General features: G+C 43.9%; 1 protein-coding gene across 1 annotated transcript in view; it reads right to left on the reverse strand.

Moving 5' to 3' along the window:
- The window catches only part of LDLR (low density lipoprotein receptor), a 37,601-nt gene that overhangs the window by 16,691 nt on the left and 5,606 nt on the right, over nt 1-15,304 (reverse strand). Inside the window, exons 2-8 of the mRNA XM_025457563.3 lie at nt 9,545-9,667; nt 8,724-8,846; nt 6,339-6,725; nt 3,382-3,504; nt 2,269-2,391; nt 927-1,046; nt 302-427 (exon numbers count right to left, since the gene is read on the reverse strand). Coding sequence (XP_025313348.3) covers nt 302-427; nt 927-1,046; nt 2,269-2,391; nt 3,382-3,504; nt 6,339-6,725; nt 8,724-8,846; nt 9,545-9,667 — 1,125 coding nt within the window. The remainder of the gene's footprint in view (nt 1-301; nt 428-926; nt 1,047-2,268; nt 2,392-3,381; nt 3,505-6,338; nt 6,726-8,723; nt 8,847-9,544; nt 9,668-15,304) is intronic.

The following is a 15,304-nucleotide window of genomic DNA, read 5'->3' on the forward strand; positions in this document are numbered from 1 at the left end:
AAAAAAAAAAAAAAAAAAAAAAAAAAAAAAAAAAAAAAGAACAGCTGGAGAGGGTGCAGGCCCTTCAGGCCATGGCTTTTCACCTCTTGTACCCTGAAGCCACTGGCAGGGCTGAGGGCTAGAAACCAGCACTCATGCAACTGACCTGAGTCTGCAGGGAAGCAAGACATGTGAGAGCAGCCTCCTAGAAAGTTTCTAATTGGCCTGCTCATCCATCTGCCAGAGGTCTCTGCAGGACACAGTGTGCCCTTCTCCCCCCACCAGCCCCACCCCTGCCCCACTGGTCCCACCCCTTGCTCACCCACAGCCTTGCAGGCCTTGGTGTGGGGGTCCAGCTGGAAGCCCTCCTCACACTCGCACTTGTAGCTGCCCTCGAGGTTCACACACAGCTGGCTGCACACGTCGGGATCCTGACATTCGTCGATATCTGCAAGTTAGGGCACAGAAAAAGATTTGGGGCTTCTTCTTCATGGGGTGCTGATAGACTGATGGGCTCCTACTAAAAGCCATGCCTCCCGGGAGCAAATGGGGACACCCCATGCCCTCTGGGGAAGACCTGCAGAACCAAGGTCTTGGGGGCCATCAGGTTCAGGAATGAAAACACGGAAACAGCCAAGCGTCATCTCCAACAATGACCCTGACCTCACCATTCACCCCAAAGGTGCCACCCACAGGGCAAAGCTGCGTCAGCAGGGATTTATTTCTTAATTATTAATCCCCAAAGGCAAGAACCAAGTGCTCCTCACGGGCCAAGCCTGTACTTGATGACCCATGCATCTGGCAACCTCATTAAATCCTCCTAACTGGCCTGGAGGTCAGCACCATTTTCATGCCCACTTAACAGGTGGGGACACCTGTTAAGGTTTGGCAACCACACAAGGAGAAAGGGCTGAGGAGGCAGGGAGCCCATCCTGCTCAGGACTCACCTTCACATCTTCGCTGGTCCACCAGCTGGAAGCCCTCTGGGCACAAGCACTCGTGTCCCACCTTGAGGTCGTTGCAGATGTGGGAGCAGCCGCCCTTGTTGTCCAGACACTCATTGGTCCCTGCACCAGGTGTGGGGGAGGGGTGGGCAGACTGGTCACGCTCAGGTCGTTAGTACCCCTGCACCATCTCATCACCCTTATCATGATCACAAGGACGTGGAGACCAGTGAACTACCATGTCTGCTAAGGGGACTTAAAATAACCACTGTCATGTGTAGTGCCATGAGTGAATCTGAGGACATTCTACTGAGTGAACTCCGTGGGGCACAGAAGGACAAATACTATAGGATTCACTCTTAGGAGGTCCCTATTAGAGTCAAGTTCAGAGACAGGCAGTAGATGGCAGACACCAGGAGTGGGGGAGGGGTGGGGAGTTGGTGTTTCACAGGACAGAGGTTCATCAGGAAAGATGAGAAAGTTCTAGAGACAGATCATTGGGATGGTTGTACAACCATGTGAATCTGCTTAATGCCGCTAAACCGGACACTTAAAAATGGTGAAGAGGATAAATCCTCTGCTATTTTTGGGTAAAACTCATTTCAAAATGTTCTTGATTATAAAAAATAAAAACCATATCCCACAATTGCATATGCTAACTCTCAACAACCATACAGGTAGCTGAACTACAGCTGTGGAAAATGAGGCATGGCCAGGCTCAAAGACTTGTCCAAGATCACAGTGCTGGACCACACTCAGGGTACTTAGCTCCAGCATCCATGCACAGGCTCTCTACAGAACTTTGGCCAATGCCAGCCTACCATGCGTTCTTGCATGGCCCAAAAGCTAAGAATGGTTTTTACATTTTTTTAAATGATTGAAAAGAAAAAGAAAAATAAAGAGAAAAACAGTATTTTGTGCCACATGAAATTCAAACATCAATGTCCATAATCAGGTTTGCTCGGAACACAGTCACACACGTTTGTGTGCACATGTGCATTCATGTTATTTTCCTGCCATAACGGTCCTATTGAACAGGTGTGACAGTTGAACAGCTGTGACAGACCTTACAGCTGGTCAAGTCCAAAATATTTACATAGTTACAGGTTAAGGGGCACTGCTGAAAACTTACAAGGATAGCAACAGCCAATCCCCAGCTACCCTAAGATGTGTGAACCATCCTAAAGATGTGAACACTGAGGCTTGGAAGCAAAGCCACTTATCCCCAAGGACCCCCACATTTGTGTTGCCCCACAGCTAAAGCACTCATAGGCACAGTATCCATGTTTGGGTCACATCCCCAGCTCCCCATAAGTCTGAGCACCACCTGCACCCCGGGGCTCACCACACTCCTTGAGGGGCTCGTCCGACCAGTCCCGACAATCTCTGACCGAGTTGCATACTTTGTCCAGGGTGATGCACTCGCCGCTGTGGCATTTAAACTTGTTGGGGCCCTCGCACAGTGTCACTAAGAGGCAAAGAGGAGGGTCAGGTGCTTCTGAGATGCAAGAGCCTGCTTACTACTCCTTATTCACATGAGAGTTCATTTGTATATGATTATATGTAAATGTATTCATAAATAAAACATAACATACTTAATTTCCTGAGATGTATCATTTACAATTGTTAAAAAGTGGATTATCAGCATTTAACTTCTTGTTCAAAAAAAGTTTGTTTCAGGGGGTGCCTGGGTGGCTCAGTCAGTTAAACACCCAACTCTTGATTTTAGCTCAGGTCATGATCTCAGGTTGTGAGACTAACCCTGGCACCTGGCTCCGCACTGGATGTGGAGCCTGCTTAAGATTCTCAGTCTTGGGCAGCCTGGGCAGCTCAGTGGTTTAGCGCCACCTTCAGCCCAGGGCGTGATCCTGGGGACTCCGGATCGAGTCCCTCATCGGGCTCCCTGCATGGAGCCTGCTTCTCCCTCTGCCTGTGTCTCTGCCTCTCTCTCTGTGTGTGTGTCTCATGAATAAATAAATAAAATCCTTAAAAAAAAAAAAGATTCTCAGCCGCCCTCCCCCTTCTCCCCTACATACTCGCTCTAAAAATAAATAAATATAATATTTGAATAAAAAAAAATAAAATCCTTATGTTACATGATTTTGCCACAATTAAAACCATTTTAAAGTTAATTCTACTGATAAACAATCGGGTTGCTGCTTATGTTTTGCCATTAGGCCAGTGCTGCTCTGCATGTCCTCCTGGGACCATTCCCAGGAGTGGAACTGTCATATTATAAGCTCAGGAAAGGGCTTTCCATGGAATTATACTGCACGTGTTATCTCTAAGTTCAAAAGACAGAAGCTCTGCACACTTTGGCCTCGTTAAATCTCACAGTCCTGAAGTAGATGCTTTTGCCACGCACATTGGTCAGATAAGTGGAGGTAAGGTTTGAGGTGGTCAAGTAACTTGCCCGAAGACATAGGGTGGGTGCAGGGCTGACACAAGGGGAGCTCACCATTGATGCAGCCAATCTCATCGCTCATGTCCTTACAATCATACTCCTTGTCACACTGCCGGCTGCCATGGATGCAGGTCCCATCTGAGCACTGGAACTCATCAGGCCGGCATGTGGGCACAGCTGGGAAAGACAGGGCACATGTTGGTTTTTTTCAAGGAGCAGCAAAGAAAAACCAATTACCATCTTTGAAGCAGCAATTTCCTGGCAACCTCAGGCATCAGGGAGAGCATGTAACAGGAAAGATTTTCAAGGTGAGAAAACACAGCCCACTGCCAGCAGGAGAAGACAGTGGCCCATCCATTTTATCTACTTCCCACCTGAGTAAAAATTCCCCAGGTACCCCCCATTTCATGTTCTAAATTTTAACTAATGTAGTTTTCTTTTTTTTTAAAGAGGGGGCAGGGAAGGCAAAGGGAGAGGGAGAGAATCTTAAGCAGGCTCCACGCCCAGCATGGAGCCTGATATGAGGCTCAACCTCACAATGCTGAGATCAAGACCTGAACTGAAATCAAGAGTCAGATGCTTAACCAACTGAGCCACCCAGGCTTCCCTGACCAATGTAGTTTTAGATTTTCTTTCATGGCAGTAAGTACTTTCTACCTCAATGAAGAATCCCCGAAAATTATTACTAATGTCACAGAGTAAAGTTTGGAAAATAAGAAAATGTGGGGAAGCACCCTAACACAACCACTGAGTTTTCCTGGAGTTCTCTCCAGTCTTTCCACTTATGCATTTTTGAGAACGCACAATTTTTTTTTAAAAAGACTTTAAGTAATCTCAATACCCAATGTGGGGCTTGAACTCACAACCTTGAGATCAAGAGTTGCACGCTCTACTGATGGGAGCCAGTCAGGTGTCTCTAGATCACATAATTTGCTATAAACCTGACAGAGCCAAAGGCTACTCTTAGCAGAAGAGCAATATTGTATCCCCAATCTAGACAGAGATAGGCCAAATTGTGACAAATTTGATCAGTACCATTGTGCAGAACAGAGTCACATTGTGAAGTAGGACAAATGTTTATGAGATGATGCTGCAGTAGAAGACAAATTTTTTTCATTTTATTTATTCATGAGAGACACAGAGAGAGAGGCAGAGACATAGGCAGAGGGAGAAGCAGGCTCCCCATGGGGAGTCCGATATAGGACTCGATCCCAGGACCCTGGGATCACACCCTGAGCCAAAGGCAGATAATCACTGAGACACCCAGGTACCCATAGAAAGATTAATTTTTTGTTTTCACAGGCGTGTGTCCCCCAGTTACTCACCCATTCTGGGCCTCAGTTTCCCCATCTGTAAAGAATGAGGGAAGCCTGTTCACAAGTTATAAGAATTAAGTGAGTTTGTGTTAAGTTTTAGCACTGATTATATACAAGACCATACATTATTTAAAAATGTGATATGTAGGAGCACCTGGCAGGCTCAATTGTTAGAGTGTGCAACTCTTGATCTTGGGGTTGTGAGTTCAAGCCCCACATTGGATGTAGAGATTACTTTAAAAAGAAGACATAAACTTGAAAAAAAAGGGAGGGCACCTTGGTGGCTCAGTGGTTGAGCGTCTGCCTTTGTCCCAGGTCGTGATCCCAGGATCTGGGATCAAGTCCCACATCAGGATCCTCACTGGGAGCCTGCTTCTCCCTCTGCCTATGTCTCTGCTTCTCTGTGTCTCTCATGAATAAATAAAATCTTAAAAAAAAAAAGTGATTTTTTTTATTGGTGTTCAATTTACCAACATACAGAATAACCCCCAGTGCCCATCACCCATTCACTCCCACCCCCCGCCCTCTTCCCCTTCTACCACCCCTAGTTCGTTTCCCAGAGTTAGCAGTCTTTACGTTCTGTCTCCCTTTCTGATATTTCCCACACATTTCTTCTCCCTTCCCTTATATTCCCTTTCACTATTATTTATATTCCCCAAATGAATGAGAACATATAATGTTTGTCCTCCGATTGACTTACTTCACTCAGCAAAGTGATGTTTTTTAAAGTGACTTTTAAAAAGTCTAATTACATCTACAGAGATTGCAATTACAATTCTATGAAAAGAGTGCACGTGAGCAAAGATACCAAAGAAACAGAGACATGAAAGCATGTCTACTGTGAATCTAGAACACCGCTAGCTTTGAGGAACCAGCCCCTCATTCAGGAAGCAATGACTCAGGGCTTTGGTAAAATGCTTTATCTGCACTGTCTCCAACACAGGAGCCACTAAGCATGTGTGGCTACAAAACTTTCAATTCATTAAAGTGAAATAACACAAAATATTCCATTCTGTGGTTGCACCAGCTACTCCTCGGTAGCAGCTATCCCAGTGCAGACATGGGATGTCTCCACCATCACAGAACGTTTGAGTGGGTGGTGCTGGACTCCAGTTGAAGTCTACAAATGCCAATGTTCTTGCCCCAATCTGTGAGGGAGGAGAACACAACACAGTGAGGTTGAGTCCTTGGCCAAAGATCACCAGCCAGGCCTGGAGCCCAGGATCCTTTCTGGATGAAAATAATAGCTTGTTCCCCTTGTCAAAAAAAGAGATTAAGAAAAAAAATTAAAAAAAAAAAAAAAAGAGAGAGATTAAGGGTGCCTGAGTGGCTCAGCTGGTTGAGCATCTGCCCTTGGCTCAGGTTATGATCCTGGGGCCCTGGGATCAAATACTGCATGAGGCTCCCTGCTCAGCCAGGAGCCTGCTTCTCCCTCTCCCTCTCCCTCTGCTGCTTCCCCTCTTTTTCCTCTTTGTCATATAAATAAGTAGTTAATTAATTAAATTAAGAGAGATTAATTATACAAGCATAAAAGACAGGGTCTCCTTTTAAGGGAGGCTTTCTCTTCCATGTGATCAGTAACACTAGAAGAGACACGAAATGAGACTGAAGTGCTTGCTGTGTGGCTTGAAATCGTTTAAGTCCTGAAAGGCCAGCTATGGGACAGGGGAGAGGACCCATGCACAACGCCCTTACCACAGTTCTCTTCGTCAGACTTGTCCTTGCAATCAGGGCCACCGTCACAGCGCCAGCTGGAATGGATACACTCGCCGCTCTGGCAGTGAAATTCAAGGGCAGAGCAAGGGTTGTCGTCCCCTTGGGGGGCTGATGTGTTGCGGCCCCCACAGTGCTGTGGCCACTCATCTGAGCCATCCTTGCAGTCTGGGTCGCCGTCACAAGCCCACAGCTCAGGGATGCAGGCAGAGTTATTGCACTGGAAGTGCAATGGGCCACACGTGGGTATGTGGCAGGACACCTCATCGGACCCGTCCAAACAGTCCTGGTCTGAATCGCAGACGAATTCTGGGGCAATGCACTTTCCATCCTGGCAGCGGAACTCATCCGGGGCACATGTCTTGGGCGCTGCAGGGATTGATGGGAAAAGACAACCTGGTCACCAGAGAGCCCTCACTTCTCACTAGCAGCCCATTCCAAAGATGAAGACACTGAGCCTCGGAGAGGGTGGATCCCAGTGAGAGACCCTGGAGAGGAAGCCAGGATAGTGGTCAGGGGCCCTGGATAGGAAACCCCGGGCAAGGTGAGTGTCCCCAGCCTGCTCCTGTGGCCCCTCTGTGCCTCAGTTTCCTCATCTGTACATGGGCCCAGGCAGGGGAAGCACTATTTAAGAGTTTGCTGTTATTATTAGGGCACCTGGGTGGCTCAGTCAGTTAAGCATCTGCCTTTGGCTCAGGTCATGATCCCAGAGTCCAGGGATCAAGCCCCATATCGGGGTCCTTGCTTGGCAGGGAGCCTGCTTCTCTCTGTCTGCCTGCTCCCCCTGCTTGTGCTCTCTCTCTCTCTAATAAATAAATAAAACCCTAAAAAAAAGTTTGCTGTTATTATTAAAAGAGCCACCCGCAAAAATGTGGTTCATGTGATGTGATGGAGATGTTAGTTAATACTACAGGGGTAAAAAAAAAAAAAAAAAAAGAAAAAAAAATACTACAGGGGTAATTATTTTGCAATATGTATGTGTAACAAATCATCACCTACTCTTTATGTTTTTTTTTAATTTTTTTTAATATTTAATTTTTTTTTTACTCTTTATGTTTTTAGAGAGAGAAAGCATACACACGAGGTGGGTGAGAGGGGCAGAGGGAGAGGGAGAGAGAGAGAGAGAGAATCTTAAGCAGGCTCTACAACCAGCACAGCCTGACTTGGGGCTCAATCTCACAATCCTGAGCAGAAACCAAGAGTAGGACGCTCAATGGAGTTACCCTGGTGCCACCTCCACCCAAAAAATTTTACAAAGGGGTGTGGGCACCTGGTTGGCTCAGTTAGTTGAGCAGCTGAGTGTCTGACCCTTGATTTTGGCTCAGGTCATGATCTTGCGGTGGTGGGATTGAGCCCTGTACTGGGCTCTGCACTCAGCACATCCCATCTGCTTCAGATTCTTCCTCCTTTTCCCTCCCACCCACTCTCTCAAATAAATAAATAAAATCTGTAGGAAGAAAAAATAAAAAGAAATTGGCAACTTTAAAAAAATTTGTTTTTTGTTAAAAAAAAAAGTTTTAAAAAATTAATTAATTTTCTGCCGCCTGCTCTTTAAACTTACATAATGTTGTATGCCAAGTATATTGCAATAAAGCTGGAAGGAAAAAAATGTACCTGGAAGAAGAATAACAATCCATTTTATTTGTAAATATTCCCTGAGGGGGTATTTCATCAGATGACAATTAATCCAGGTTAGACATGCATTTCTAAAGTGAATGTATGTGAAACTCATGTGTTGCTTTTTTTTTTTTTTTTTAATATCATGGAGCTTTATATTTTCCAAACTTGCAAATCTGACATTATCTTAGTTATTTAAAATTTTCCCAGTTATTTTTCTCAGAGACTTACCCTATTAGGATAACCAAACCAAACCACTCATTTCGATAACTAATTAACTAGCATTGAAGAGCCAAGACAGACACCCAGCTCTCTAATGTGCCTCCCCCTCCAGGACTCTTGACCCTGTTTCTTCCCAGAACCCTGCAACTTGGTGAAGCTTCCTTCTTCTCAGGTTAGCTGAGGGGTCAGGTCTTGGACAGCAAGCACCTACTGTGTGCTTGGCCTCCCAGGGTGGCTGGTGGTGGTGGTCACAGGGGCTCAACAGATCCTGTGCCATGTGGGTGGCAAGACACTTGACAAGGACAGCCTCATTGAATATGCTGATGACCCCAAGAAGTGATACCATCAGTATCCCCTGCAATGCCTCCTGGGCAAGGTGGGGTTCAAATAGTGCAAGAGGGCTTGGTAGAAGCTTCCAGGAGATGGACCCAACTGAAGAGCCACCAATCTGCAGCTCAGCTGGGGCAGGACTGCCTGGGGGAACCAGTGGGACCCTCGCAGGGCTGCAGGGGGAGGGAGCACACTTACGACAGCCTTGCTCGTCTGAGCCATTCTCACAGTCCATCTGGCCATCACATCTCCAGAACTGAGGGATGCAGCGGTTGACACGGCCCCCACAATTGAAGTCTCCCGACTTGCAGGTGACAGACACTGTGGGAGAAACAGAACTGAGCGTTTGCTCAGAGGGAAGCCCAATCTGCCTCCCAGCCCCAGGTTTGCAGAGGAAAAACACAGTTTTCAGAAAGAAGGTGCCAAGCCCACCTTTCTGGGTCAAAATGAAGGACATGTAATGGAACTTGTTTAAAAAAAAATCAAAAAAAAAAAAAAAAAAAAAAAAAAAAAAAAAAAAAAAAATCAGACATGAAGCAGTGGAAAGGTTTGGAAGGAGAGAGAGGTGATAGTGGCATAGCATCATGACCGTATTAATACTACTGAACTGGTCACTTTAAAATGGTTAATTTGGGCAGCTCTGGTGGCTCAGCGGTTTAGCGCCGCCTACAGCCCAGGGTGGGATCCTGGAGACCCAGGATCGAGTCCCATGTCAGGCTCCCTGCATGGAGCCTCCTTGTGTCTCTGCCTCTCTCTCTATGTCTCTTATGCAAAAATAAATAAAATTCTTTTTTTTTAATTCTTAAAAAATTTTTAAAAATTTTAAAAATGGTTAATTTTACATTATGTGAATTTCACCTCGTTAAAAAAAAAAAAAGCTCTTAAAGTTCAGAAACATCTCCTCCCCCAAATCCCAATTCATGGTTCAACACATGAATCTGCTGGCTGATGTCCACTTTGTCTGTCACCCACTATCATCAAAGAGGGTAAGAAGTGTGTTACACCCAAAGAGGACTCACTGCAGGTCTCCTGGGACTCATCTGAGGCATCCAGGCACTCGGCCCTCCCGTCACAAACCCACTTGTAGGAGATGCACTTCCCATCTTGGCACTGGAACTCGTTTCTCCCGCATTTGTCTTCCACTGAGAGAGAAGGGAAGAGGAAGGACCATTCAGCGCCAGAATTGGAAACTGACACCACCACCTGAGTGTTTCTATTTCCTGCCAGCTGCAGAATGAACTAGAAATAGAATCTAATCATTCCCAGGAAGTAAAACACACCCAATAAATTTCATGAACTAAAAGTGTAGCAGAGGATGCAAAGACTAGATCTAAAACGTGTAAAACTTGACATAATAGTTGTTGAGTCCAATGTATGGACCCACTAAGGTAGGAAACAAAATAGTGTAAGTTCCTTGCATGTGAATAAAGAAAATGATTTAAATGATTTAACATATTACAAACCTGTGTTGGCAATAGTAATGAGGAAAATTGACAGTGTGAAATCAAGGAAAAATGAGGGGCCGTCTCCAGTAGGTAGGGAGGAAATACAGAGATAAAAATTGTGAGAAATGGGGATCCCTGGGTGGCGCAGCGGTTTGGCGCCTGCCTTTGGCCCAGGGCACGATCCTAGAGACCCGGGATCGAATCCCACGTTGGGCTCCCGGTGCATGGAGCCTGCTTCTCCCTCTACCTATGTCTGCCTCTCTCTCTGTGTGTGACTATCATAAATAAATAAAAATTAAAAAAAAATTGTGAGAAATGATGAATGTGGATGCTAGAGAACAGAGATGCTGCAGCAAAAATAATCAGATACTGGAAGGTCAGATAAAAAACAATGGAACAGAGACATAGCAAAAGCTGTAGTAAGAGAAACTTTTTTCTAGAAAAGCAAAAACTGGGGATCCCTGGGTGGCTCAGTGGTTTAGCTCCTGCTTTCAGCCCAGGGCGTGATCCTGTAGTCCCAGGATCCAGTCTCACATCCAGTCTCACATCCATGCAGGGAGCCTGCTTCTCTCTCTGCCTGTGTCTCTGCCTCTCTCTCTCTCTCTCTCTGTCTCTCATGAATAAATAAAAACTTTAAAAAAAGACTCAGATTTTTAGATAAAAATGAAGACAAGTTGGGGATCCCCGGTTGAGTGCCTGCCTTCCACCCAGGGTATGATCTTGGAGTCAGGGGATGGTGTCCTATATCAGGCTCCCTGCATGGAGCCTGCTTCTTCCTCTGCCTGTGTCTCTGCCTCTCTGTCTCTCTCATGGATAAATAAATCTTTAAAAAAAAAAAAAAAAGAGGACAAGTAAATTTTGGGGAAATTTCCTAAAATACATTGATTTTTGCATTTTGGAAAAGAGATCTCAATGTTGACCATTATTCATTAACTGTTCATTATCAATCGATAATTTTTAAAAAGATTTTATTTATTTATTCATGAGAGACACAGAAAGAGGCAGAGACACAGGCAGAAGGAGAAGCAGGCTCCATACAGGGAGCCCGATGTGGGACTCGATCCTGGAACTCCAGGATCATGCCCTGAGCCGAAGGCAGATGCTTACCCGCTGAGTCACTAGGCATCCCTCAATCAATTGATCATTGATTTGGAATGCACAATTCTATGTGAACTAGAATCAAAGCAAACTATTATTATTAGTGAGACCCGGTAATTAAAAAAAAATCTTTTAATCTCTAAGTATAAACTTGGATGCCCTATGTAAATTAAAACAATGTGGCCAAAATTATGATGTGGCTTATCTCATCATGTTTTATGAATAAATAAAAAAGACCAAAAAATATGAATAAATAAGACCAAAAAAATAAAAATAGAAGCTAGCAGGATTTTCTTATTGACTCAGATGTTCTGTAGGCAAATAGTATGTAAAATATAAGTTTTGAATGTTGGCTATATTTATTATAAGTTCCACTATTCTTGTAAGAAGATTGTTTTTTTTTGGGTGCCTGGGTGGCTCAGTCAGTTAAGCACTACCTTTAGCTCAGGTCATGATCTCAGGGTCCTGGGATCGAGCTCTGTGTTGGGCTCCCCACTCAGCAGAGTCTCCCTCTCTATCTGACTCCCACCCATCTCATTCTCTCTCTCAAACAAATAAATAAAATCTTTAAAGAAAGATCGTTTTTCTTTTTCTTCTTTTTTAAGATTTCATTCATTTTATCTGAGAGACAGAGCAGGGGAAGGAGTAGAGGGGGAGAGAAAGAGAGAGGGAGAGAATCCCAAGCTGATTCCACCAAGCAATTCAGAATTCAGGACTCGATCCCACAACCCAGAGACTGTGACCTGAGCCGAAAGCAAGAGTTAGAACCTTAATCTGCTGAGCCACCTGGGCACCTCTCTTTTTCCTTTTATCAATTTTGAATGTTAGCCATAACCAAAAGAATAGTTTAATGGTTTGTACAAAATTTAATCATTACCTCATTTTGCACAAAGATAATTAATTTATTGGGCTGCCCAATAAATAAAATCTTAAAAAAAAGAAGTGTTACGTATTTTTAAGCTCATCCTGTTCAACATCTCTGCTTTTCTATGGAGTCATATCATACCAGTAATAGTGGTATATAATGAAAATTTATATTGGGGAGAACATACTCAGTGTGTTTTGTTTTGTTTTACCAGTGGAGGTATGTAATTTAAAGAGTTTGGAGAGCAACTAGTTAAGACTATGATGAAAGACTTTAGGGCCAAATGCAAAGTGGAATTCTGGACTGGGTCCTAGAAGAGGAAAGGGAAAAGCTGGCGAAATCCAAATAAAGTCTAGATAGAATTAATAGTAATATGCCAACATTAAACTCTTAGTTTTGGCAAATATACCATGGTCTATAAGATGTTAGCATTGGGGGAATCTGCATGTGGGGCCCATGAGAACTCTCTGCAATATCTTTGCAACTTTTCTGTAAATCTAACCTAATTCCAAAATAGAAAGGCTATTTAAAGATTTTATTTATTTAAAGATTATTTTATTATTTTATTTAATTAAAAGGACCTGCCTAGTACTTCCCTTCCAATCTCATGGATATATGGCCAGCACTCCTTCCATCCCATTTCCTTACACGCTCACGCGCACACACACACCTGCAGACGTTTGTTTTCCCCATAAATTGCTGATCTGAAAGCTTCCCTACAAGCAAGGAAGGCAGTGATGACCTTGAGGTCACCAGATTTCAAAAACTGCCCCCTGCCCCAAAACAGTGTGAATTATAACACTGTGGAAGGGACTTTTTCCTGCCCCCTTCACAATGAATCTTGTGACCCATATCCTGGCTCTGTACTGGATCCCATAAAAGTTTCACAACCTCAGAGCTCAAATCCCTGCAGCTCTGTCTGCTGCAATGCTCCCTCCCAGCTTGCCCAATTTTTTTTTTCCTTGTAGTCATCCAGATTGCACCTTCATGGGAGACCCTGAGCCAGAACATCTAGCTATGCTACTTCCAAATTCCTGATTCACAGAAACTGTGAGATAATAAATGCATGGGTTTTTTTTTAAAGACTTATTTATTTATTTTAGAGAGAGAGTGAGGACATGGGGGGGGGGGGCAGAGGGAGAGAGAGATTCTCAAAAAGGTTCCCAACTGAGCTCAGAGCCCAAAGTGGGGGCTCGATTCCATGATCCTAAGATCATGACCTGAGCCGAAACCAAAGAGTTAGATGCTTAACCAACTGCACCATCCAGGCACCCCTAATTAACACACAACCTAACTTAAAAAGGTTTATCTATATCTAACTGTAGGTAATATAGTGATGTATGCAAAATCTGTAGATGATAATAATGTGAATTCTCTATAGCCACTGAAAAAGATGAAGTCCAAAAATAAAGAAAGAAAGAAAGAAAGAAAGAAAGAAAGAAAGAAAGAAAGAAAGTCAGTCATCCTAAGTTGTAAAACGGAAAGCTGCCCGTCACATTTTCTAACTGGGGAGAAAAAGGATGTGCAGAATAGTTTGTAATAGTTCCTTATTGCCCTATTTTTAAAGAAATAGGATCTTATTGGGACGCCTGGGTGGCTGAGTGGTTGAGTGTCTGCCTTGAGCTCAGGTTGTGATCCTGGAGTCCTGGGATCAAGTCCTGCATCAGGATCCCTGCAGGGAGTTTGCTTCTCCCTCTGCCTATATCTCTCACTAATAAATAAATAAAATCTTTTTTTAAAAAAAGAAAAGAGAGGGATCCCTGGGTGGTGCAGCAGTTTAGCGCCTGCCTTTGGCCCAGGGCGCGATCCTGGAGACCCGGGATCGAATCCCACATCGGGCTCCCGGTGCATGGAGCCTGCTTCTTCCTCTGCCTGTGTCTCTGCCTCTCTCTCTCTCTCTCTGTGTGTGTGTGACTATCATAAATAAATTAAAAAAATAATAATAATAAAAAAAGAAAAAAGAAAAAAGAAAAAAAGAAAAGAGGGATGCCTGGGTGGCTCATCCATTGAGCATCTGCCTTTGGCTTAGGGTGTGATCCTGGAGTCCTGGGATCGAGTCCCACATCGAGCTTCCTGCATGGAGCCTGCTTCTCCCTCTACCTGTGTTTCTGCCTCTCTTTCTTTGTGTGTCTCTCATGAATAAATAAATAAAACCTTGAAAGAAAGAAGAAAGAAAGAAAGAAAGAAAGAAAGAAAGAAAGAAAGAAGAAAGAAAGAAAGAAAGAAGAAAGAAAGAAAGAAAGAAAGAAAGAAAAGAAAAGAAAAGAAAAGAAATAGAATCTTATCTGTGCTTCCACGTAGGGAATAATGGCCAGCTCACTTCAGAGTTATTTTTCTTCAAAAAATACTTTATTTTTTAGATTTTTTAAAAGGAAAGAAAAAATAATCAAGCACAATAACCATACCAGTCACTGCATGTCCCTGGCTTTAGTGCTTGTTACTCCAATTGTCTAACTATTCCAAGTATCTTTTGATGTCTTTGGTCATTCCAATAGGAGTAGACAAAGCTAGAGACCTCCAGACCCCCTTGAACACTTTAGCCAGGCTTAAATCTAATCCTGAACCTGGGCCGGGGGTTCCTGGGGGCCAGGGACATTGGGACCCAGTTTAAAAACGACCTCCCTAGGGGTGCCTGCTATCTCCATTGGTGGGACATGCAACTCTTGATCTCAAGGTCATAAGTTTAAGCCCCACATTGGGTGCAGAGATTATTTAAAAATAAAATCTTTTTAAAACGCTGTTTTTACTATTATTTTTAAAGATTTTTATTTATTTAAGAGAAAGAGGAGAGAGAGAAAAGTGAGTGAACATAAAGAGTGGGGAGGGGCAGAGGGAGAGGAAGAAGCACGCTCCTTACTGAGCAAGGGAGACCTGACATAGGGATCACAGGCGGATCATGACCTGAGCTGAAGGCAGACATTTAACCAACTGAGCCACACAGGCACGCCCCCCCCCCCCAAAAGGAGCTATTTTAACTAAAATAACTATATATTTACTTATTTTTAATTTATTTATATTATCTAACTATTTACATACAGGCATATCTTGGAGATATCGCAGGTCAGTTCCAGACCACCACAATAAAATGACTATTGTAATAAAGCGAACCAAACGAATTTTTTTGATGCATATAAAAGTTATGTTTAGGGACGCCTGGGTGGCTTAGTGGTTGAGCACCTGCCTTTGGCCCAGGGCGTGGTCCTGGGGTACTGGGATCGAGTCCCACGTCGGGCTCCCAGCATGGAGCCTGCTTCTCTCTCTGCCTATGTCTCTGCCTCTCTCTGTGTGTGTCTCTCATGAATAAATAAATAAACTCTTTAAAAAAAAAAAAAGTTATGTTTACATTAAATATGATGAGTCATGAAGTGAGC

Source organism: Canis lupus, chromosome 20 (genome assembly GCF_003254725.2).
Source record: "Canis lupus dingo isolate Sandy chromosome 20, ASM325472v2, whole genome shotgun sequence".
NCBI lineage: Eukaryota > Metazoa > Chordata > Mammalia > Carnivora > Canidae > Canis > Canis lupus.